At 43.5% G+C, this 24,025-nt stretch overlaps 1 protein-coding gene across 4 annotated transcripts in view; it reads left to right on the top strand.

The window, feature by feature from the left end:
• MPP7 (MAGUK p55 scaffold protein 7) overlaps window positions 1-24,025 on the top strand; it is a 681,636-nt gene that overhangs the window by 472,311 nt on the left and 185,300 nt on the right. For all 4 annotated transcript variants that reach the window (XM_063922017.1, XM_063922018.1, XM_063922019.1 and 1 more), the window contains one exon: window positions 16,562-16,693. In XM_063922017.1, the coding sequence (XP_063778087.1) occupies window positions 16,562-16,693 (132 nt within the window). The remainder of the gene's footprint in view (window positions 1-16,561; window positions 16,694-24,025) is intronic.

Here is a 24,025-nt window from a genome sequence, read left to right as displayed (position 1 = left end):
ACACTTTTAAGCGTGAGGCTGTAAGATGGAATATGCCGGGTATACCGCCTCTCCCTTCAAGTGGATTCCCTCTAAGGTCCTCAGGGGTAGCAGCAGGCTGTCTCCTCCACCAATGCGTCTTGACACCCTCGCGCCTATAAGTGTACCTTTCTCAAAAGGTCACCTGTAGTACGCAGTAGTTCTTACCATCTTGTGCTGTTTTTATTATTAGATTTTATATACATGCAGATGTGTACCTCTTTGTAATATAAATATATATATATTTTTTTTAAATACTTTTATACACTGTGAGGAGCTAGCCTTGTTTTGCTTGCCTTTGAGAAGCTGTGATTTTATGAAGAATTAATAAACTGGGTACCTGAGACCCCGAACGGAGTATAAAGATACCTGGTCTAGGTGAGCATTGGTACAGAGCATCTTTCTTTTTTTTAGGGATGTTTATATGACATTTTTTGGAAACAGAGAACTACCCAATGCTGGGTCATCCCCCATTATTTAGATTTCGGTTCATACTAGGGATTGGGTGTCCTGGCAATGACTCCAACTGCTGGGTTTAATGGCAGGGTATATATCGTTTTGTGATTCACACTTATTAGATAGTTTACACAAAAGTAATTTCTCTAACGTCCTAGTGGATGCTGGGGACTCCGTAAGGACCATGGGAATAGACGGGCTCCGCAGGAGACATGGGCACTTTCAGAAAGAATTTGGATTCTGGTGTGCTCTGGCTCCTCCCTCTATGTCCCTCCTCCAGACCTCAGTTTGAATCTGTGCCCGGACGAGCTAGGTGCTATTTAGTGAGCTCTCCTGAGCTTGCTATAAGAAAGTATTTTGTTAGGTTTTTTATTTTCAGGGAGATCTTCTGGCAACAGGCTCCCTGCATCGTGGGACTGAGGGGAGAGAAGCAGCCCTACTCTCTGAAGATAGGTTCTGCTTCTTAGGCTACTGGACACCATTAGCTCCAGAGGGATCGTACACAGGATCTCACCCTTTGTCGTCCGATCCCGGAGCCGCGCCGCCGTCCCCCTCGCAGAGCCGGGCCGCCGTCCCCCTCGCAGAGCCGGAAGACAGAAGCCGGGTGAAAGAAGCAAGAAGACTTCGAAATCGGTGGCAGAAGACTCCAGTCTTCACTGAGGTAGCGCACAGCACTGCAGCTGTGCGCCATTGCTCCCACACTACACCCACATACTCCGGTCACTGTAGGGTGCAGGGCACAGGGGGGCGCCCTGGGCAGCAATTAGGACCTCTTGGCAAAAGTTACACATATATACAGTTGGGCACTGTATATATGTATGAGCCCCCGCCATAATAGTCTACAGAAACGCGGGACAGAAGCCCGCCACTGAGGGGGCGGGGCTTCTTCCTCAGCACTCACCAGCGCCATTTTCTCTCCACAGCTCCGCTGAGAGGAAGCTTCCCAGGCTCTCCCCTGCAGATTCACGGTAAAAGAGGGTAAAAAGAGAGGGGGGGGCACATAAATTTGGTGCAAAAACATAATATACAGCAGCTACTGGGTTAACACTAAGTTACTCTGTGATTCCTGGGACATATAGCGCTGGGGTGTGTGCTGGCATACTCTCTCTCTCTGTCTCTCCAAAGGGCCTTGTGGGGGGAACTGTCTTCAAAAAAGAGCATCCCCTGTGTGTTTGTGGTGTGTCGGTACGCTTGTGTCGACATGTTTGACGAGGAAGGCTATGTGGAAGCAGAGCGGGAGCAAATGAATGTGGGGTCTCGGCCGACGGCGCCGACCCCTGATTGGATGGATATGTGGAAGGTTTTAAATGATAATGTTAATCCCTTGCATAAAAGGTTGGATAAAGCTGAAACCTTAGGACAGTCAGGGTCTCAACCCATGCCTGATCCGATGTCGCAGAGGCCGTCAGGGTCTCAGAAGCGCCCACTATCCCAAATTGTTGACACAGATACCGACATGGATTCTGACTCCAGTGTCGATTACGATGATGCAAAGTTACAGCCTAAATTGGCTAAAGCCATCCGTTATATGATTATAGCAATGAAGGATGTGTTGCACATCACAGAGGAAACCCCAGTCCCTGACAAGAGGGTTGATATATATGGGGAAAAAAGGCAGGAGGTGACCTTTCCCCCTTCACATGAGCTAAATGAGTTATGTGAAAAGGCTTGGGAATCTCCAGATAAAAAACTGCAGATTTCCAAGAGGATGCTTATGGCGTATCCCTTCCCTCCAACGGACAGGTTACGCTGGGAATCCTCCCCTAGGGTGGACAAAGCTCTAACACGCTTATCCAAGAGGGTAGCCCTGCCGTCACAGGATACGGCCACCCTAAAAGATGCTGCGGATAGAAAGCAAGAGAGTACCCTGAAGTCCATTTATACACATTCAGGTACCTTACTAAGGCCGGCAATTGCGTCGGCCTCGGTGTGTAGTGCTGTAGCAGCATGGACGGATACCTTGTCTGAGGAACTTGATACCTTAGACAAGGATACTATATTAATGACCCTGGGGCATATAAAAGACGCTGTGCTATATATGAGAGATGCTCAAAGAGACATTAGCCTACTGGGCTCTAGAATAAATGCAATGTCGATTTCTGCCAGAAGGGTCCTGTGGACTCGGCAATGGACAGGCGATGCCGACTCAAAAAGGCACATGGAGGTTTTACCTTACAAGGGTGAGGAACTGTTTGGGGAGGGTCTCTCGGACCTGGTCTCCACAGCTACTGCTGGAAAGTCAAATTTTTTGCCATGTGTTCCCTCACAACCTAAGAAAGCACCGTATTACCAAATGCAGTCCTTTCGATCACAAAAAGGCAAGAAAGTCCGAGGTGCGTCCTTTCTTGCCAGAGGCAGGGGCAGAGGAAGGAAGCTGCACAACACAGCTAGTTCCCAGGAACAGAAGTCCTCCCCGGCTTCCACTAAATCCACTGCATGACGCTGGGGCTCCACAGGCGGAGCTAGGCCCGGTTGGGGCGCGTCTTCCGAAATTTCAGCCACAAGTGGGTTCACTCCCAGGTGGATCCCTGGGCAATAGAGATTGTGTCTCAGGGATACAAGCTGGAATTCGAAGAGATGCCCCCTCACCGATACTTCAAATCGGCCCTGCCAGCTTCCCCAGTAGAGAGGAAAGTAGTGTTAGCTGCAATTCACAAATTGTATCTTCAGCAGGTGGTGGTCAAGGTTCCCCTCCTTCAACAAGGGAAGGGTTATTATTCGACCATGTTTGTGGTACCGAAACCGGACGGTTCGGTTAGACCCATATTAAATCTAAAATCTCTGAACATATACCTGAAAAGGTTCAAGTTCAAGATGGAATCGCTCAGAGCGGTCATTGCAAGCCTGGAAGAGGGGGATTTTATGGTGTCTCTGGACATAAAGGATGCATACCTTCATGTCCCCATTTATCCACCTCATCAGGCGTACCTCAGATTTGTGGTGCAGGATTGTCATTACCAATTTCAGACGTTGCCGTTTGGTCTCTCCACGGCACCGAGAATATTTACCAAGGTGATGGCAGAAATGATGGTACTCCTGCGGAAGCAAGGGGTCACAATAATCCCATACTTGGACGATCTCCTCATAAAAGCGAGGTCAAGAGAGCAGTTACTGATCAGCGTAGCACGCTCTCTGGAAGTGTTAGGACAGCACGGCTGGATTCTGAATATTCCAAAGTCGCAGTTGATTACTACGACTCGTCTGCCCTTTCTGGGCATGATTCTGGACACAGACCAGAAGAGGGTTTATCTCCCGATGGAGAAGGCTCAGGAACTCATGACACTGGTCAGAGACGTATTAAAACCAAAGAAGGTGTCGGTGCATCACTGCACACGAGTCCTGGGAAAGATGGTGGCATCATACGAGGCCATTCCCTTTGGCAGGTTCCATGCGAGGACCTTTCAATGGGATCTCCTGGACAAGTGGTCCGGATCACATCTTCAGATGCATCGGTTAATCACCCTATCCCCCAGGGCCAGGGTGTCTCTCCTGTGGTGGCTGCAGAGTGCTCACCTTCTGGAGGGCCGCAGATTCGGCATTCAGGACTGGGTCCTGGTGACCACGGATGCAAGCCTCCGGGGGTGGGGGGCAGTCATGCAGGGAAGAAATTTCCAAGGCCTGTGGTCAAGTCAGGAGACTTGCCTTCACATCAACATCCTGGAACTAAGGGCCATATACAACACCCTACGTCAAGCGGAGTCCCTACTTCGCGACCAACCGGTTGTGATTCAGTCAGACAACATAACCACAGTGGCTCATGTAAACCGCCAAGGCGGCACAAGGAGCAGAGTGGCGATGGCGGAAGCCACCAGGATTCTTCGCTGGGCAGAGAATCACGTAAGTGCACTGTCAGCAGTGTTCATCCCAGGAGTGGACAACTGGAAAGCAGACTTCCTCAGCAGACACGACCTCCACCCGGGAGAGTGGGGACTTCATCAAGAAGTCTTCACACAGATTACAAGTCAGTGGGAACTACCACAGATAGACATGATGGCGTCACGCCTCAACAAAAAGCTACAGAGCTATTGCGCCAGGTCAAGGGACCCTCAGGCGGTAGCTGTAGACGCCCTGGTGACACCGTGGGTGTTCCAGTCGGTCTATGTATTTCCTCCTCTTCCTCTCATACCCAAGGTACTGAGGATAATAAGAGAAAGAGGAGTAAGAACAATTCTCATTGTTCCAGATTGGCCACGAAGGACTTGGTATCCAGATCTGCAAGAATTGCTCACAGAGGATCCGTGGCCTCTTCCTCTAAGACAGGACCTGTTGCAACAGGGACCCTGTCTCTTCCAAGACTTACCGCGGCTGCGTTTGACCGCATGGCGGTTGAACGCCGGATCCTCGCAGAAAAGGGTATTCCGGAGGAGGTCATTCCTGCGCTGATCAAGACTAGGAAGGACAGCTAAACATTATCACCGGATATGGCGAAAATATGTTTCTTGGTGCGAGGCCAGCAATGCTCCTACAGAGGAGTTTCAGCTGGGCCGTTTCCTTCACTTCCTTCAGTCAGGAGTGGATTTGGGCCTGAAGTTAGGCTCAATTAAGGTCCAGATTTCGGCCCTTTCCATTTTCTTTCAAAAGGAGTTGGCTTCCCGGCCAGAAGTTCAAATGTTTGTGAAAGGAGTGCTGCATATTCAGCCTCCTTTTATGCCTCCAGTGGCACCTTGGGATCTTAACGTGGTGTTAAGTTTCCTGAAATCACACTGGTTTGAACCACTTAAAACAGTGGAGTTGAAATATCTCACGTGGAAGGTGGTCATGCTATTAGCCTTGGCTTCGGCTAAGCGGGTGTCAGAATTAGCGGCTTTGTCTCATTAAAGCCCATATCTGATTTTCCATATGGATAGAGCGGAATTGAAGACACGTCCACAATTTCTGCCAAAAGTGGTCTCATCCTTTCATATGAGCCAACCTATTGTGGTGCCTGTGGCTACTCGTGACTTGGAGGATTCCGAGTTACTAGATGTTGTCAGGGCTTTAAAAGTTTATGTAGCCAGAACGGCTAGAGTCAGGAAAACGGAGTCACTGTTTATCCTGTATGCATCCAACAAGCTTGGTGCTCCTGTTTCAAAGCAGACTATTGCTCGCTGGATCTGTAACACGATTCAGCAGGCTCATTTTGTGGCTGGATTGACGCAGCCAAAATCAGTGAAAGCCCATTCCACTAGGAAGGTGGGCTCTTCTTGGGCGGCTGCCCGAGGGGTCTCGGCATTACAGCTATGCCGAGCTGCTAGTTGGTCAGGTGCAAATACGTTTGCAAAGTTCTACAAGTTTGATACCCTGGCTGAGGAGGACCTATCATTTGCTCAATCGGTGCTGCAGAGTCATCCGCACTCACCCGCCCGTTTGGGAGCTTTGGTATAATCCCCATGGTCCTTACGGAGTCCCCAGCATCCACTAGGACGTTAGAGAAAATAAGATTTTACTTACCGGTAAATCTATTTCCCGTAGTCCGTAGTGGATGCTGGGCGCCCGTCCCAAGTGCTGACTTTTTCTGCAATGCTTGTATATAGTTATTGCTTAAATAAGGGTTATGTTATAGTTGCATCAGGGTTTATCTGATGCTCTGTTATTGTTCATACTGTTAACTGGGTAAAGTTATCACAAGTTATACGGTGTGGCTGGTATGAGTCTTACCCTGGATTCCCAAAATCCTTTCCTTGTACTGTCAGCTCTTCCGGGCACAGTTTCTTTAACTGAGGTCTGGAGGAGGGACATAGAGGAAGGAGCCAGAGCACACCAGAATCCAAATTCTTTCTTAAAGTGCCCATGTCTCCTGCGGAGCCCGTCTATTCCCATGGTCCTTACGGAGTCCCCAGCATCCACTACGGACTACGAGAAATAGATTTACCGGTAAGTAAAATCTTATTTTCAAGTGTATTAAAATGACACCTGAGCGATTAAAGAAAAAAAAGAGAGGTTTAAGCTTGTTACTGAATGACTAACCTATGGGAGGCTTCTTTGTTGGCAAAACAATGTTTAACTCATACTTACCTACATTTTCTTTCTCCTCTCTGGGAAAAGCCCGGAGAGGAGACGCTGCAGTGTCTTCGGGGGGCGGGCCGGACTGTGACATCACTAAGCCCCGCCCCCCGCATCGGGAAATGCCGCGGGTCTTCGGGAAGGGGGCGGGGCTAAAATGACGCGATTTGCGTCATTTTAACCCCTTCTCCACCCGACGGACCCGCGAATGCGGGAGGTTATCTCTCCATCCTGCTCGCATCACTAGGGTGCGAGCAGGATGCGGGAGACCTGCCCACTCTTCCGGGGGTGCGGGGGGGCTACCCCAAAAAACGGGAGCCTCCCGCAGCTTCCGGGAGAGTAGGTAAGTATGGTTTAACAAAACTTTTCCTCTAAAACACTTTAACACTATTCTAAAAAGAAAAAAAAATCAATTTCCTCATAAAACAAGTCTTTTGTGTCAATAAGCCCTTATACATCCTGTTTGTATAAAGGGGGAGCCTGATAATTATGTGTCCAGCTCGCTGTGAGTTGTGGCAATGGATACTAAAATACCGGAGCAATAGTCAATAGCAGTGTAAGTGCACGTGCATGAATTGAGTTCATGTCTGTACACAGACCTGAGATGGGTGGGGTGGGAGAAATCCATCATTTGGCTCTCTCTTCCTTAGGGTTAGTTAAAACCTGCGTAAACTACTTCTGCATGTGTACCGGGTCCATAAGTGGTCATGAATAGCCCCCCAAATCACTTATGAATCATTGGGTGATATTCACTTGATTATCGCGCCCGATATCCCATCTAAAGTTCAATTGTATCTCTTTTTCATGCTGACCGTGCCCATAGAGGTCGGGTTTAGCCGTGTAAAGCAGCTAAACCTGACCAAAGTGCTGGACGCGATCACTAAAAGTACTGTTTGGGCACCCAAAAGGGTCACTTTTTGTGCATTTCTGCGAGCTAAAATGCAGACATCGGCAGCCATTGTGCCCGAACGGAGCTACTATTGAATATATCTGTTTGGGTGCCATCTAGTGGCTGCCAGCAGAGACAAAACAAACATTTAAATCTTGCCCATTGTATTACATCAGTCCATTCCGTATAGAATACAACTTATGTTAAATATATATATTTTTTTTTAATGTGGGTAACATTCATCTCTCCATCAATTTTGGAGCAATAAGCCACATCAGAGGGTGGCAATGTGTGCTGGGATTTCTAGTTCCACAGCAGCTAAGTCACATGTTTTCTAAACCTGTTGTAAAATGACTTAAGGGATTTGATTTTCCACAAATACATTTTTCTTTTTTTTCTTTTATTTGAGTTATACATATTTACAACTGAAACAGTGTGCCCTAAACCTACCTTTTTTATTGGTTTCTTTTAAGCATTTTTTTACGAGGCTACAAAAATATGATTGGCTGCTAGTTGATGCTAAGCATTTCCACACATTGTATTCTACATATTTTGGTTTGATGTGAGTAATACTCAAATATATAGATGCAACTTAAAGAAAACAGTGACTATACTGAAACTCACAGATGTTTATGATTTGTTTTGATGATATAAAGGTTCAATGTGTTTAAACCAATATCTTTTTTTGTATTTTTTAATTGAGTTATGCTTAATCATATTCACGCAAAAGTTGTCACTCAAAAAAAAAAAAAAAACAACCAATAAAAAAAAACTTTGTTGTAATATTGAAAGTTCGTTCGTCCGCTGTGGTCTACTTGTACCTGGAATTGCACCTGAAATATCGCAGATCACACGATGCAGTGTCCAGTAATCAGCCCAATATCACAGCATGTGGAGTTCAAAGCTTCTGTATACATAATAATACATCTTTAGTCAGTCAGGTCATAATCAGACATGACGGTATATCTGGTCACATGCTGTGGCTAAATTGGACATTGCTTCTCTTGCTCATCATTAGAGCCCAGAACAGATCTGCCCATGAGTGGCAGCCTTAAGACGTTATACCCTAAATATTGGTAGCACTTTTTTCTTTCCTTTGTGACCTAATCTCCTGCATTTTTTTCTCTTTTATAGTTTGCTTTGAATCTGCTTCCAAACACTTTTCATTCAATAGTCTGACCTGGTTAGTACAACACCAGATATTTAGCTAAGAAATCAATTGTCTAGTTCTCACAAATACAGAGAACCAATTAGGGTACTTTATCAAACAGGCCCTGGAACAAGTGTATGCCTCATTTCTGTTCACATTGTTTAGGCCTGAGGTAATCATCGTGTTTCTCTTTAGATGCTCAACATTGAATGTCTGGAATGCCATTCCCATTACAACATAAATAACATTTATAAAAAATAATAGAGGGCTACAAAATATTTACTTGGCTTTCCTGTTTATAATTTTTTTGAATCTACTTTTCTCACCGTTAAATTAATAATTTGTAATTTGGAGCCAAAGTCATGCTCTGAATATTGTACCGCTATTTGACAGTGAGCAGGACTAACTGTAGAAGGCTTCACTGACTGGAAGCCCAGGCTTTGCTAGGTACGTATAGATGTGTCTTCATACATATAGCCTTCATATGCCGTGTAGCGCGAGATGACTGGCGCGATTATGAGCTGCCAGGTCCCATGGCGTCGGGCATATTTTTTGCCAAAAATGTGTCTTGGTGGCAACTAGGACACAAGAGAAGACCGTGCTGACTAATTTGATATATATCACTATATATCTGTGTGTGACTGAGTCCCTGAATCTATATATGAAGTGCTACAATGTAGCAGCCGCAGCTTTTTTCCAATAGTTCTTTCCATATACAGACTCGGTCACACGCAATATACAAGCGTCCTATCAAATTAATCAGAACAGTCTTCTGGTGTTTCGTAGTCGCATTGTGTTGCAGCTGAGACACATTTTCTGCCCAAAAAAAAGATGCCCATCACTAGAAGATTATCATGCGATCTGGCATGCTAGCAGGTGCATGACTTCAACAAAGATGTATCAGGACACATGCTTAAATGTTCTGGTTTGGAGAGATTGTGTAGTAAGAGATTGAACACGGAGGTGCCTATCAAAACATCCTCGAGTGCCACCTTGTGTCATTAGTGCCCAAGGGTTGCCTACACCTAGTTTAGGCCATCTAGCACCGATGTCCCTTGGGAGATCCTTACCTCGGCTCAGATAAATCATTGATTATGTTGTTATTGAGTCAGGGTTTGATTTTTCTGTGTAGAAATGTAAGCATCTACATCCAGTTTTATACATGGTTGACTTTTAAGAGTTGTACGCAGCAATTGTGTAACTGGGATCCAAAAATAACAATTCTTGGATGTATCACTGGAACCAGAGTCTGTCGTTTGTATAAGTGCTTCCCCACAGTGGCAATTCAATATGCCCAGACAAATCTTGCCCACAGCTGATCTAAATGTACAAATGGCTGGCGGGAACGACGTTCCTTCTGGTAAGCCTATGAGAACGCCGATACATTCCTGCTTCATATGTTATGTCTCAGTTCCTTGTGGCTGTATTAAAGATTTAATTCAAGCTACAAAATGTCTGCCTTCCCTGTCTGAGGAGCACAACTGTAATTCAGCACCCCATGTTGGCTCTATAATGTGTTTTTCAGGCCCCATGTCTTATCGAATAACTGTTTTTTTTTTTTTTTTATGGCTGCAAATCAATGGATTTCAGATGCCTGGGGATAGATTTACTAAAGCTTCTAAAATAGATAAATGATGGTGTTGCCCATAGCAACCGATCAGATTCTATTTATCATTTTCTGTTGCGTTCTAGAAAAGTAAAGAAGGAATCTGTTTGGTTGCTAAGGGCAACAGCGCCACTTGTCTGTTTTAGAAGCTTCAGTAAATGTACCCCTTGGGTTTCGCATTAAAATGTCACATTGACATTTCAGGTCTCAGCTGAATAAATGAAGCACCAGAGGTCTCTACAGTTTCATAACTTCATAGAACTGTGCAATAGGAACTCATGCAGTTAGAGCATAATTTAGTTTTAAATCAAAGTATTTCCTTAGACAGGTGTTGAAGAGGAATAATTCATCTGCAAATTCTGTAATTGAAGAATCCCCTAAAACCTTTTTTTTTCCCAATAATTTCTTGGTCTTCTGTTTCTCTTCTGTTTTCCTGTCTGGACTGGGTTACTAACCTATCGTGCTTGTGGCTTGCCATATTTTCCCAAACAAAATAAATATTGGATTAAGTGCTGCTAAGTTCCTTCAGCTTGGGCCAATTATGTTGTCCTTCTTTCTCTGGCACAGTTTCGAAATGGAAGTGATTGGCATTTCAGGTTATAATCACAATTAAATGTGATTCTTTTTGCTGAGTTTTTGCTGCCAGCTTTCTGAAGAGAAATTATTTTATTTGAAGTTTTTGGTTTAGTTCCCACTTTCTAGAGAAAGAAAGGAGCACATTTTATTCAGCCTCCACTATTAATTTATTGTTTTCTAATCCTCTCAAAAATCCTGGTCTATTAGTCAAGTGAACAATATTTTGAGGAAATTCTGGTTCTGCTAATATATGAAAAAGACCATGAGTGACACAATGGCACCAATGTACACTGTTATAAATAGCTATAAATTCATTCACAGTGTGACACAGACCTTACAAACTATGGTAAAAAAATCAGTGTCATTTTGGAACTGCAAAAGCTCAAATGCCCAAAGGGGATGTACACCTTCAAGTGAATTCCTAATTTGTTGTTTTATACAAGTCCTACCGAAACATTTACTAAATTCAATTATCTACAATGTCATCCTGAGTTCTGTGCTCCTGTGTTTGTATCAACAGGCAACAAAATAAATGCTCTACTCATGTAAAGACATGGTTGATATACATAGGGATGCAATGGAGAACATTTTATTTAATATCCGTTGTAGGGGGGGGGGGGGAGGGGAAGCAAACATATAAGGACGATTCCCTGTGATGCACGGGACAGCTACATAAATGCAAACGACATACTTCCCCAAAATACCAAGATTTTAGTGGGTTTTAAGTTATAAGGTGAGGCATTGCTACCAAGCAATTAAGTTTTCATATCACAACTATTTCTTAATGGACCAACATAAAAGGAAGAAAAATTTAAAAGCGTGTGATACACGGGACATTATGTTCACTCTCTGGAGAATCACCCATAAGATAAATAGCCTGCAGTTGTAAAGCCCTGTATAAACTATAGACTTTACATGAAGTAGTTGGGAATGAAACCGCCTAACATTCAGTCAGTTTGTGCCACGCCCACAGCTGACCAATTATGTCCAGTCACACTCATATACTTGTAGTCCACATCCCTTTTATGGGTGGTCTTCAGTATGCCGGCTGTCGGGATCCCGGCGCAAAGTATACCGGCGCCGGAATCCCGACAGCCGGCATACCGACACTTATTCTCCCTCGTGGGTGTCCACGACCCCCCTGGAGGGAGAATAAAATAGTGTGGTGCGGGTAGCGCGCCACCGTGCCCGCAGCGTGGCGAGCGCAGCGAGCCCGCAAGGGGCTCATTTGCGCTCGCCACACTGTCGGTATGCCGGCGGTCGGGCTCCCGGCGCCGGTATGCTGGCTGCCGGGAGCCCGACCGCCAGCATACCATACTACACCCCCCTTTTATGGTTTGTAAGTTGTGCCTGTCCCACAGAGATGGGACTGTTAAAGCTTACAGTTATAAGATGATTGTAGCATGGTGAGAGAAACACAGAGCATGCTAAGTAGGTGCAGGAAAATGGTGGAAGGCCAGTGATAGTAAGTAGGTTCAGGATAATGGTGGGAACCCAGTGATAGTAAGCAGGTGCAGGAAAATGGTGGAAGCCCAGTGATAGTAAGTAGGTGCAGGAAAATGGTGGAAGGCCCGTGATAGTAAGTAGGTGCAGGATAATGGTGGGAACCCAGTGATAGTAAGTAGGTGCAGGAAAATGGTGGAAGCCCAGTGATAGTAAGTAGGTGCAGGAAAATGGTGGAAGCCCAGTGATAGTAAGTAGGTGCAGGAAAATGGTGGAAGGCCCGTGATAGTAAGTAGGTGCAGGATAATGGTGGGAACCCAGTGATAGTAAGTAGGTGCAGGAAAATGGTGGAAGCCCAGTAATAGTAAGTAGGAGTAGTAAAATGGTGGGAACCCAGTGATAGTAAGTAGGTGCAGGAAAATGGTGGAAGCCCAGTAATTGTAAGTTGGTGTAGGGAAATGGTGAAAGCCCAGTGATGTTAAGCAGGTGCAGGATAATGGTGGAAACCCAGTGATAGTAAGTAGACATAGAAAAATGGTGGAAGCCCAGTGATAGGTTACTGCCCATAGATCTGGGTAGAATGACACTGTTCAGAGGCATTTGCTTGTAGTGGCACACTGGCAGGTTGCCGATTAAGAGACATAGGGGGACATTTACTAAGCAGTGATAAGAGCATAGAAGTGAGCCAGTGGAGAAGTTGCCCATGGCAACCAATCAGCACTGAAGTAACATCTATAATTTGCATACTATAAAATCATTCAGAGCTGCTGATTGGTTGATGGGGCCACTTCTCCACTGGCTCACTTCTCCGCTTTTATCACTGCTTAGTAAATGTCCCCCTTAGTCTGGGACTATTGTTAAATGGTAGAACTATGTATATACTAAATATAGTTCGAACCATAAATGTCATTTTGAAATGAACACCTCATTTAATTTAAAACAAACTTACATAGAATGGAAAAAAAAATACTTTACTGAAGTTCATCACTGTGCTGGAGAATGGCCTTAATTAAATCATGACAATTTCTTGTTCCTCAGACAGTGCCTTAAATTACTTTCGTCTGGTGTTGCTTTAATAGACACTTACTGTTTTGTCTATATTCATTTTTTCCTTGTAATTTTTTTTTTCAGTCAAAGTCTAATTAAATATATTTAGTTTAAAGATAGTAGACTCTGGAAAATATGTAATACAGTATGTGTGATTCCGCTTGAAATTGCAGAGGCTTATTATATACAGTAGAATATGTGCTGTGCTCTCAGCATAACCTCTGTTTTCCTCTTCATGAAAAGCATGTATTGGCATAGAAATATACTGATGACCCTTAGCGTTAATATGCCGTACGGTGCGAGGTGACCAGCGAGATTGAGCTTCTCCGACAGGTGTAGCATGCTTTTTCTTTACATTTTGCATTTTATTTGCATCGCAGATGCAGCAAATCACCGCTTAGTATACTAGAGATGTTTATTAGTTATAAACGAATACAGTACATACAGAGGTGTTCTTTTACTCGTAGCAAGGATGCCACGGCATAGCGGGCGCATGTGATCGCACACTCGCTTTATGCCATATATTTGAATGAGAGCTGGCGTGTGCATGTGTCCGCCTCCCATTCACTTCAGGGATGTGAACAAGTGTGGCGTGCCGCGCTGTTGCTGCATCACTGTCCCGCTACGGTAAACTGCTATATGCAGCAACAACAAAGCGGGGCACATCTGTACAAAGTCGCAAATTAAGAACAATGGAACTTGGTGTGAGAAAAAGCTGCGTCCGCTGCATTGTAGCATTTCATATACAGATTCAGACTCATTTGGACACAGACAAATGTTGCACATCAGTGTTGATCAGTGTAATATATCACAGTAGTTCTGTCCCTTCCAGATGTTCTATTAATGCAAATTAGATGCGGTGTGAGCGAGAAAATCACTGTCTGGGACCTGCATTTGGAGATGGGCTGTTTGGATATATATATATATATATATATATATATATATATAAAAAAAACCAGAGGGTGCTAGAGCATCAAAAACAGTTGTCCATAATGAAGTCCATATGCAAGTAAAAAGGTAAGTATCCAAATATTCCAAACAAATTTACTATAAGACTTATTTGAAATCCCATCCTGGTGTGGGTACTCAAGTTTTTGGATCAGCGCTTGATTATGCTAGATATATCCCTGACTGTGTGGGAGTTTCGGTACGTGTGTGTCGGCATGTCTGAAGCGGAAGGCTCATCTAAGGAGGAGGTGGAGCAGATGATTGTGGTGTCTCCGTCTGCAACGCCGACACCTGATTGGTTGGATATGTGGAATGTTTTAAATGCAAATGTGGCTTTATTACATAAGAGATTGGACAAAACAGAGTCCAGGGATAAAACAGGGAGTCAATCAATGGCTTTGACTGTGTCACAGGGCCCTTCAGGGTCTCAAAAACGTCCGCTGTCCCAATTAGCAGACACTGATACCGACACGGATTCTGACTACAGTTTCGACTACGATGATGCGAGGTTACACCCAAGGGTAACCAAAAGTATTCATTATATGATTATTGCAATAAAAGATGTTTTACATATCACAGAGGATATGCATGTTTAAGGAAAAGAAACCTGAGGTAACCTTTCCCCCATCTCATGAACTGAACGCGTTATTTGAAAAAGCTTGGGAAACTCCAGACAAAAAACTGTAGATTCCCAAGAGGATTCTTATGGCGTATCCTTTCCCTGCACAGGACAGGGTACGGTAGGAATCCTCGCCCAGGGTGGACAAGGCTTTAACGCATTGTCCAAGAAGGTGGCGCTACCGTCTCCAGACCACCTGTATTATAATATTGGACATTCTGCCTGTGTACAAGTATTATAATGTTGGGCAATCTGCCTGTGTACAAGTATTATAATGTTGGGCAAACTGCCTGTGTACAAGTATTATAATGTTGGGCAATCTGCCTGTGTACAAGTATTATAATGTTGGGCAAACTGCCTGTGTACAAGTATTGTAATGTTGGGCAAACTGCCTGTGTACAAGTATTGTAATGTTGGGCAAACTGCCTGTGTACAAGTATTGTAATGTTTGGCAATCTGCCTGTGTACAAGTATTATAATGTAGGGAAAACTGCCTGTGTACAAGTATTATAATGTTGGGCAAACTGCCTGTGTACACGTATTATAATGTAGGGCAAACTGCCTGTGTACACGTATTATAATGTAGGGCAAACTGCCTGTGTACACGTATTATAATGTTGGGCAAACTGCCTGCGTACAAGTATTGTAATGTTGGGCAATCTGCCTGTGTGCAAGTATTGTAATGATGGGCACGCAGTGCAAGATTTTACAGACAATATGACCAAAAAAGTAACAAGGGTCTGAATAATGTAACCATAGCCATGCCGCCACGCGCAGACCGATCTATGGGCACGATAAACTGTTATCCTCATGAACTTGTCAGATGTACGAGCTGGACAATGGAAGATGTTTGATAATCTCATCAACCGCTTTCAACCACTTTTCTGCCATTTTCAAGCGTTGTACGATTGTATTTATTGTACATACACGGAACTAGTTACACCGAACCTTAACCAGACAGAACTGTTGTTGGCCAGGAAGAATAGAGGTCAGTTGGGTCTATTCAGGACGTTGATTTACACATTAAAAATGCAGAAAGGAGTATTTCCGCATTTTTAACGCAACCCCTCTTTTCAGCAAACGGTTAACTGAGAATATAACACAGTTATCTTCTCCATTCATCCCCATCTCGCTGAATATCGCACAGTAGGGATCATTTCATTGATCTCTACTGTGGTTTAACATGTTATGCTATTCAGCAAGCATAAACACGTTACACTTCCTGAAATATCTTTACTTTATATAACGCCATGCCAGAATAGCGTTCTATAAAAAAAAATCTTTAATTATACCAAAAATGCAGGGACAGAGGGAATTTTTTCCATCAGCCCCTGCAGGCTATGGGCTATCAATTGGCACTTGTTACACTGCAGACTTAACAATGCGACTAGAAGACTATTCGCATTGTTCGCATGACTGAACGTGCGCAGAACGAAAACCAGAAGGTTTTCTTTTCAGATTTCCAAAAACAAAGCCTTCTAGAACTTCGCAGGAACAGCTGTTGCCGCAACCGCTGTTTCTGTGAAGTTTAATGCTGAATAACATGATATAAAAGTGTTAACACTTTTTTTTTCGTGTCGATATTTCCCGATAATGATCGGTGCAATATCGTCTTTCTTGCTGAATAGACCCCAGTGTGTGGCTGGCTTTAGTGCAATGAAAGATCAGATGTAAGTCTTTTTTGTTTCCTAACGAGACATCAATGTTACATAGATTATTTGACAGTATACAGTGTCATGTAGTAAGCAAATTGCAATTCACATTACTTCTGCATTTCAATGGAATATGTTTGAGTTGTTTTCTATTTAAGTGTATCCTTTCTTTCAGGCCTTACTCACAGTACATGACACGGTGGCTCAGAAAAGCTATGACCCAGTGCTCCCTCCCATGCCAGATGACATTGATGATGATGAAGACTCAGTGAAAATTATCCGGCTAGTTAAAAACAGAGAGCCGCTGGTGAGATATGTAATAATAACTCTGTGGGTCTATCATTACTGCTGCAGAATTGTGTTTGCCTGAGTTATGTTTTTACTTGTTACAAATGGGATTATATTTCACTTTATTGTAACGTTTGGTGAATCACCAAATCCTAAACTTTCTGTTTAAGCTTAATGTTTAGTAACACACAGACACGATCAATTGGGATGTGTTCTCTATCGCTGTTGTCTAATAGTTACTAGCTTTAACCCTTAGTTTTTCTTAAATAATACAGACACATTAACTTTTAAAAAACTTCCTCCTCCAATACGTGACTACAGGACTAACTCCTGTAAAATATATGCACAGTTGTTTTCTTTTAAATAAATAAACTCTATGACTAATTGCATCATCCATAACTCTTTGCAGTTTGCACACTAATTGGCAGTATATCGCTGAAGGTGTCCAATAGGAAGGTTCTCTGATTCTCCCAAGTAAAAGTTAGCCAAAGAATGACAAAAAAAAGTGTGCCCTTGTGGGATATGTGGTGGTAGTTCTGTACAACCGCCACAATTAGTGTTCAGTTTTTTGATACTGCCAAGTCCGTTCACCAAAGGCTAGGTAAGGAAGCAGTACAGTTGGTAGTAAAGAAGCAAGTATGCAAAAGCAGTGGAGCAGGTTCCGCGTTTGTCAGTGCAGCCTAATGAAAGACCACCAGAGAAAAAACATCCACCTGCAGTGTTTTCAGCTTAAAGGCGCTGGAAAAGGTTTTAAAGGGATAATAGCAAAATACATATCACAGGGATAATAGCAAAATACATATTGTTTCCCCAATTTAGCTTGTCAGTGTGCACAGAGAGCATCCAGCTCATACTAGCTAAAGTTTCACTTAGGAGACAGGGAGATATTTGGAAGGAGGCCCCAGTCGGAGGTGGGGGTGGCTTGATGCCCATAATCATATCATCGAGCTCTTGGATCTCAGAGATTGGTCAAGGGATGGACATCAGAAGGGAGTCATCAAACAATGGCGGCGTTTCCGCCATTGCAGCATGCATTGCAATGGTATGTAGACCATTGGTTGGTATGCTGTGCGCATGTTAAGAGGACATTTGGAGTTTGTGCATATGCAATGGAGCTCTGCTACTGACACTCCTCACTGGTGTACACAGCAGGAGCAACGTCAGCAGCCATCGAAAAGAGAGGTGGCAACCATCGCAGTCCCATCATCGGATGGAAGAAGCATTGATTGGCGCCAAACATTGGTTTCTGATACCCATCCCTAGTCTGGTCTTCTTTCTCAGGAGTCTGGGAAAGCTCCCTGAAACTCAGGAGCACATGCTGGTAGAGTAGAAAAGTATGGTCCAACTGGTTGTCCTGCTCTGTCATGGGGTGGCTGCATCCTTTCCATTTCCACATGTTTAGAAACCCCTCCCTTCATTTTATGGTATTCCAATTCCCTATTGTGTTTATGCCATGCGCTTCACCACCAGTCTAATCACCTCTTTCATCATTCCTGCTCCGCTTCCAGTGTCGTAATAGGCAGCCTCTTCAAATTTACCCATTTCCTAGATACTTGCCCCCTGTCCACATATTAGGATATCTGTGTCTCCCTCTCTGCTTCAACTTCTGATTCTCTGTTTTCCTGGCACATCCACCTTGATGATTATACATCTGCCTGCATAATGTCTTATGCCACATAGACACAAGGTACATAGATCTATTGTCATATTGTAATTCTCCAGCATTATTTAGTCAGCAGAGTCGTAAAGTGTCCGTGTCCTGTTTGTAACCTATTCAACTGCATGATTGATAATGGTAATTTTAAAAGACTGGAGGTTCCCTGTTGAGTGTAGTAGGTGTATTGTGCTTCCAAATCCAGGACCAAAGCCCTCTCTGCTCTGGATAATCATCAGCAGAAAGATGATATTTGCACTGGGATATCTGGAAAATGTGAAGTGCAAAATCAAGAGTATGATGTTCCCGATGTAAGTGTATTTCCTCTTCATCCTCCAGCCGCTCAATGCATTGCACTGTTCAAAATCCGGCTAGGAAGGTGTTAAGCAAATATCGTCCGGTTAATACCTGCACTTATTTACTGCCGAACGAATATCCTGGAAATGTTATACGTGTTATGCAGCATATTTGTTTGTGTCAGGAGGAAGTGAGAAGCGATGTCTGCAAAGTCACTTTCTCCGGGCAATGTAATGTACACAGAGGGAAAATGCAGTGTCTCTGTGACTCACAGTGAGAGCTTGTCTCTAGATAGACATCTCTGGCACTGGACAGCAAGAAACTGGCTTCGCTATTTACTGAGGGTTGTTGGAGCTCTAGGGTATAGTTAAATGTTGTCTATGCAAGAGACCACGCAAAGAGAAGTTTTGTGTTAAAGGGTTATGTGGATTTTTTTTATTCCTAATGTGTAAATCCAGCACAGGACTTCTCTGATAATTCATCACTGTAATTATGCTTCTTCGCCAGAGGAAGGAAAACACGGAAAACATCAGGCATGTTTTTGGAAAAATGACTGAAAACAGCATGGGTTCTTTTATTCTATGCTTTTTGCACATTTTTAACGGTTCTACTCAAATGGAATCTGTCTCACAGTGACAGCCTAGGCTGAAATAGATCTCTTGGTTGCAGTCACTATTTAAATAGTGGACATTGGACCTTTTCTCTTCCAGTTTCTGTGCATTTTTTTTTTTACTATTTAGCTGCAGACTTTAAATGGCAACTAAGCTTACAAGTACAGTAGAGCCAGTATGAAAAGGCTCTTTGTAAATATTTATCGACGCCGCTTTGTATAGATTACGTTATACACTGCTGTGTGTCTTCTAATACCCCTTTTACACTGACAATTTTATCCCGGGATTTTGCACGTGAACGCGCATCATCCCGGGATTTTTGTAAAAGGGTACACTTACAATTTCCCGGGACGAGCATCCCGGGATTTCAACCCAGGTCTCGACCAGGGTTGAATCCGGGACCATCCCGGGAAGCTGTGCAGTGTGAACGGGTATACCGGGTCAAGGCGACCCGGCACCCATTCTCTGCATAGGAGGAGGCAGTGCTTGGAGAAGATTATCTCCAAGCACCGCCTCCGGTAGAGTCAGCGGTGACGTCACCGACCCGGCAATATGCCGGGTCGGTGACGCTAATGTAAAAGGGTCATTCCCGGGAATGTGTCAAGGGAAATATCCCGGGACACATTCCCGGGAATGACCCGAGCCTGCGAATGTAAAATGGGTATAACAGTGGTATATTCTGGTTCCAGGATCATGTACTGTACATCTGGAAATTAAGGGGATGATGGAGCATTAGACTTACTCCAGTTTGTTAAAGTGTCAAATAGACAAATCAGCTGTACACATGCCCACGGAGACTGTGACAGGGAGGCGGGTTTGGGGAGGGAAGGGGAAGTCTACAATAGGCGTTACAGACACTGGCAGCAAAATCAGTTACTCCTCAGACAATGTATAATTTGGGGGGGCCTTAGGGCAGGCACTAATACACTAGAGGCAATGACAATTGCCAACACTAGTTGTCCGCTTCTGTTTGGCTGATCGTATATTCATCTCTACCGTAGTTGTCTACCCTCCCTCATTCTGCAGGAGACTCCCTGAAATAGCAGCAATCTCCCTGACTCCCTGAATAGTCCATCAATCTCCCTGATTGCTTCTTACTACCATTATATAGCTGTTACATTCTTAAGGGGAAAAAGAAATCAGAGATACTGTACATACATTCAAATGGGAACATCAGTGCCACTTCCCTACATTGGTTATAAGGCACAATGGGGCAGATGTATTAACCTGGAGAAGACATAAGGAAGTGATAAACCAGTGATATGTGCAAGGTGATAAAGGCACCAGCCAATCAGCTCCAATATGTAAATTAACAGTTAGGTTCTGATTGGCTGGTGCCTTTATCACCTTACACATATCACTGGTTTATCACTTCCTTATGCCTTCTCCAGGTTAATACATCTGCCCCAATGATCCCTATGGCTACATGCGTTTTAAATGCATCTCGTGGCCCCTTACAGTATATGGGACCTCTTGTAAAACACAATACACAAACAAATCCTGCAAAATATCAGTGTCTTTTCTTCATCAAGTAGATCTTAATAACTTTGGGGCTCATTTATATTTGGATGTTAGTCATGTTTATGATACGCCTCTCAGATGTAGAATTATACATCCGTGTTGATAGGTGCTACTTTCATATCTCCTTGAAATGCTTTTTCAAAAGTAGGCAAGTATGCTCCAAAGCCAATACACACTTTCATAATTAATTGCTGTTTTACTGATGCTTTGTTTGTTTAGTTCTTGTTTATTATTTATATACATACACAAGAGGTAGTGCAGCCGGCATCTAGGGTTACCACAAACAGTGTGCCTGTAGTCTCTGGACGGAGATAATCCCCTTACCCTGCGTGCCCCCCCCTTCAACTCTTCAATGTACCTTGAAAGAGGAATTCAGATGGCAAACTGGGCCTACTCATCCAACATTATAGTCTCCACGGATAGATGCCTACAACAAGTCCTTGGAGTTGAGGGGGGCGATTTAATTTTGTCATCCCTATGTATGTATGTGTGTGTATATGTTTATATATATATATATATATATATATATATAGGCAGGCGACGGCGCGGCACTCAAGGCTTGAGGAAGAAAACAATGGGCGACAACCAGGTCTGCAACAACGTTTCAATCTTAATGGATTTTCATCAGGTTACAATCAACAATACAAAACATCCTACCTTATATCCACCACCAACACCATGTGGACATGACGTCCGTACCGGCGTCCCACACATGCCGCCGCGGTCCGATGCCGTCATCACGCACCTCTCCGTCAGTCAGCACGGGAACCCCCGGCCGCAGCGTCACGTCATGACGTCATCGCGCATATGCGCGTTGCACGCCCCCATCACCATAACAACCGGACAGTGACAAATGAAGCTATGTAGAAAAGAAAGACAAATGCATAATACCAATGCGAATGTGAGGAAATATCATATCAAGATACATAGAAAAACCTATGTGTAACAATAAATCCAAAGAGAACAGTAATGCCATATCACCATTAGTAGGTGACCCTCTTATAAAGTTCAACTCTTATTATTAATCAGCAGTGAGGCATTACACTTATCAAGTAGCAAGTTACAATTGATCACATGATTATTTACAACATTGCTCCTAAAGTTAATTTGTCATTAAGCCCTTTGGGTGCCATGACACCCAGCCGGATAATCCACTCAGTTTCCTTCTTAATCAACAGTGCCCCTCTATCACCGCCTCTCTTAGATACCGGAACATGATCAATCATCCGGTATCTGAGGCTGGCTAAAGTATGACGTGCCTCCAAAAAATGCCTCGCGACCGGTTGGTCGCTGCTGCCACTTTCTAACGCTAATTTGATGCTGGAGCGGTGTACCGCCATCTGTTCTTTAAATTTTCGTTGTGTCTTTCCGATATATGAAAGTCCACAAGGACATATAATCTGGTACACAACGTAGCTACTATTACACGTCAGATGATCCCTGATGTTATACCTCTTACCACTATTAGGGTGCAAGAAAGTGTCACCCGGAATTAAATACTTACACGTAGTGCATGGACATCTAGTACACCCTCTGGCTACCATTATGGAATCATCAATGACCTCTGAACGCGTTCTAGAGATATCGTTTTTTACTAAGATCGTGAAGACTATAAGAAAGAAATTCTTCGGCAGCTGGGGGATAAGGGAGTATACAAAAAATTATTGCAAGATCCAACTGCTCAGTTCAAAACAGAACTGAAGAAGGTCCTGCTAGAAGCCCTAGAGGTGGACCTTATTAATGAAGATATCTTTCCATTGTTTGGGGATTTGACTTTATTCCTTGACCTAAATCAGTTGGTAGCACCTATAATTACCTTTAAAATGTCCCACGATTCATTCACTTAATTGTGATAGTGGTATTATTTAATATAAAGGTACCCCAAGCATATAAACTATCAGGACAGTTATATCCTGGTGCGGGTTACTCTCCAATTGGGAGGAGAATCTACTTTCTCCACCTTTTGGAAAACCTGAAATCTTTCCATTGTTACTTCCTGATTTTCCCAAGACTCCTGTTCTGTATACCTTACCGAAGGTTCACAAGGGGCTCACACCCCCTCCAGGACGTCCAATTGTGTCCGCCAGGGACTCGTTATTGCAACCCACAGCGATCTATCTGGACTCTATTTTTCAACCTATTGTGCAAAGTCAAGAACACTTTCTGCTTGATACCACCATGCTACTTAATAAATTAGATAAAGTCAAGCAGATTCCACATGGTGCATGGTTGGTCTCTATGGACGTGGTTAGTCTATAGAACGTCATTCCTCATAATGACGGGATATTAGCAGTTAAGGAGTATTTGAAAATACACAGTGATTTTGCCACTGAACAGCAAGTTGTGATTTGTAAATTATTAAAGCTGATTTTAAGTATGAATTATTTCCTTTTTGATAACAACTATTATCTACAGGTTAGCGGGTGTGCGATGGGGTCATCAGTGGCTCCGGCACTCGCTAACCTGTACATGTTTAAAACCGAAAAGCAGATCTTTTTTGTTGATCCTAACATAGCTGATAAAATTATTTTTTACACACGGTTCATCGATGACCTGTTGATGATATGGACAGGCAGTAAAGATGAACTGATGCATTACATCGAGAAACACAATTCTTCTGATTCAGTGGTAAAATTCACGGTGACTATGAGTCAAATGTCATTATCGTTTCTAGATGTATTGATTACATTGCACGATGGAGAGTTAAGTACCACTGTTTACTCTAAACCCACCGACAGAAACACGTTACTCCATTACAATAGTTGTCACCCTGTGAGTCTGAAGTTGGGTTTACCTTATTCCCAAATGCTAAGAATTTGGAGAATTAATAGCAGTAGGGCTTCTGCAATTTTACAGCTAGTATACCTGGTAGAGAAATTTCGATAGCGTGGTTATGACCGCGACCAGTTGCTTGGCATTAAGAATAAAGTGTTGGATATTGATAGAAAGAAGTTACTGATTAAGACAGATAAAGATAAAAAGCCCCAGAAAATACCTTGGGTTAGCAAGTTTAGTACCTGCTCACGCAACATCAATAGGATCTCTAAAAATCTTTGGGGGATCGTTAAATCTGACAAGGAACTTCCATTTAACGATAAAGATCTAATGCCATGCTATACTCGTTCCAAAAATTTGAAAGATATTTTAGTAAAAAACGATATCTCTAGAACGCGTTCAGAGGTCATTGATGATTCCATAATGGTAGCCAGAGGGTGTACTGGATGTCCATGCACTACGTGTAAGTATTTAATTCCGGGTGACACTTTCT

The sequence above is a fragment of the Pseudophryne corroboree genome, chromosome 5 (genome assembly GCF_028390025.1).
Source record: "Pseudophryne corroboree isolate aPseCor3 chromosome 5, aPseCor3.hap2, whole genome shotgun sequence".
In the NCBI taxonomy this organism is placed as follows: domain Eukaryota; kingdom Metazoa; phylum Chordata; class Amphibia; order Anura; family Myobatrachidae; genus Pseudophryne; species Pseudophryne corroboree.
This window is presented reverse-complemented; position numbering and strand designations above follow the sequence as displayed.